Raw genomic sequence first — 1,666 nt, forward strand, 5'->3', positions numbered from 1 at the left:
AGCGGGCACCTTCTGCTGGGCTGCTTGGTGTTCGGGGGTTTTGGGAACCTCTCCTAAAGGAATGATCCAAAGCCAAATATTTTATTGCCGCTGAATGCTTGGGATGCTGCTGGAAGAGCCCCCAGTAGGGACGAGCAGCGCATCCCGCGGAGCACCTCCGCATCGAAGCTTTGAGGAGGTGGAAATGAGCAGCTCGGCACCCTCTACAGCCCCACACACCAAGGAGCCGAGCAGCAGGTGCCCGCTGCCCTGCAGCACCTGACAGCAAGGCGATGCGCCCCCGGAGCCCCCGTTGCGAGCAGCGCAATGCCGACAGCTCAGCCACGGCGTGATCGGAACGAACCGCTGAAGTTCGTGCGCTCCGGAGAGGAGAGCGGAGCATCCCGCGGGCACAGGGTGCGCGTCCCAGAGTGGAGCAGACGCTGAGATTAACGATGGGATGGATGGAATAACGGCCCCATATGGGATGGGGGGAGGCACACAGAGCCCAGCGCGTTACGGACCCGAACCGCAGCATCCTCGGTCCGTCGGAAGGGCATCGCGCGGGGAAGCGGGGCTGAGCCCGAATTCGGTTGGGGTGGCACCTCCAGCCCCAAACCCCGCTAAAAACGGGGGAAAACACAACCACCCCCCAAACCACCCAAAGCGCAGCGCTTCAGACGCGAATCGCCTCCACGGCGAGCCGCCACCGGGGCGCGGAACCCCCCGGAGCTGCGGGCACAGCCCCATCCCGAGTGGAGCAGCGCAGCTCCGTGCCTCAGTTTCCCCGCAGAGCCGCTCAGCCCCGCACCACACGCGGTCACGGCGAACGAACACCGCAAAACGCCGCGACGCAGCCGGACCCGGAACGGTTCCCCATCCCCGCCCCGTGCCTCAGTTTCCCCGTACTACCCAAAAACCCACCGCCCTCCCCAAACTCCAAGCGAGGGGTAACCACGCACCGGACCCCCACCCACCCCGCACCGACCGCTCACCGGAGGGCGTCTCGGTGTCCAACGCGCAAACCCGCAAAGCGAGGGCGAGCAGCAGCGCCCGGGCGCTGCGCATGGTGCGAGGGCGGCGGCGGGGCGGAGGGGCCGGGGGCGGCCGCCGACACCACCGCCACCGCCGCCTCCTGCGGGCCCCCCGGATCCGGCGCAGCGGGGCCCGCGCGTCCGCCCCGCTCCTCAAATAGCGGCGGCCCCGCGCCGCCGTGACGTCAACGCCGCCGGCCCCGCCGCCTCCACCGCCGCCACCGCCGCGGGCAGCGAGAGAGGGCGGGGGGAGGGGGGGGGGGGGGGGCCCCCTGGGGGCCGTGCGGGGGGTTGGGCGCGGGGGGCCCCCCCCGGGGGGGGGGGGGGGGAGGGTTGCGGGGTGAGCGGTTGTGAGGGGCTGAAAGCGGTTCTGAGGGCTCGCGGTTGCAGCAGGGGTGTAGGGGGGTGTAAGGGTGCGTGGTGACAGCGGGTTGGTAGGTGGGGGAAGTTGCAAGCTTGTGGTCGCAAGGGGTGATTGGTCTGGGGGTGCAGGTGGGGGTGTGCGTGGTGGGTGGGGATTCGGGGGGTGCGTGGTGGGGTGCACGGCTCGAGGGGGTGCACGCTTGCAGGGGTGATGAAAGGCTATGGGAGGAATCCCTGGGTGCTGTTGCGTGGGGTGATTGGTTGATGGGGGGTGCAAGATTGGGGGATGC

General features: G+C 69.6%; 1 protein-coding gene across 2 annotated transcripts in view; it reads right to left on the bottom strand.

Annotated features, from left to right (window-relative positions):
* The window catches only part of PTPRU (protein tyrosine phosphatase receptor type U), a 45,950-nt gene extending 44,898 nt beyond the window's left edge, over positions 1-1,052 (bottom strand). For both annotated transcript variants that reach the window (XM_042884998.1, XM_042884997.1), the window contains exon 1: positions 975-1,052. In XM_042884998.1, the coding sequence (XP_042740932.1) occupies positions 975-1,047 (73 nt within the window). In that variant the 5' untranslated portion in view covers positions 1,048-1,052. The remainder of the gene's footprint in view (positions 1-974) is intronic.
* Between the last annotated feature and the right edge of the window lie 614 nt (positions 1,053-1,666).

Source organism: Lagopus leucura, unplaced genomic scaffold (genome assembly GCF_019238085.1).
Source record: "Lagopus leucura isolate 7727_CA_CO unplaced genomic scaffold, USGS_WTPT01 Super-Scaffold_100048, whole genome shotgun sequence".
Lineage (NCBI taxonomy): Eukaryota > Metazoa > Chordata > Aves > Galliformes > Phasianidae > Lagopus > Lagopus leucura.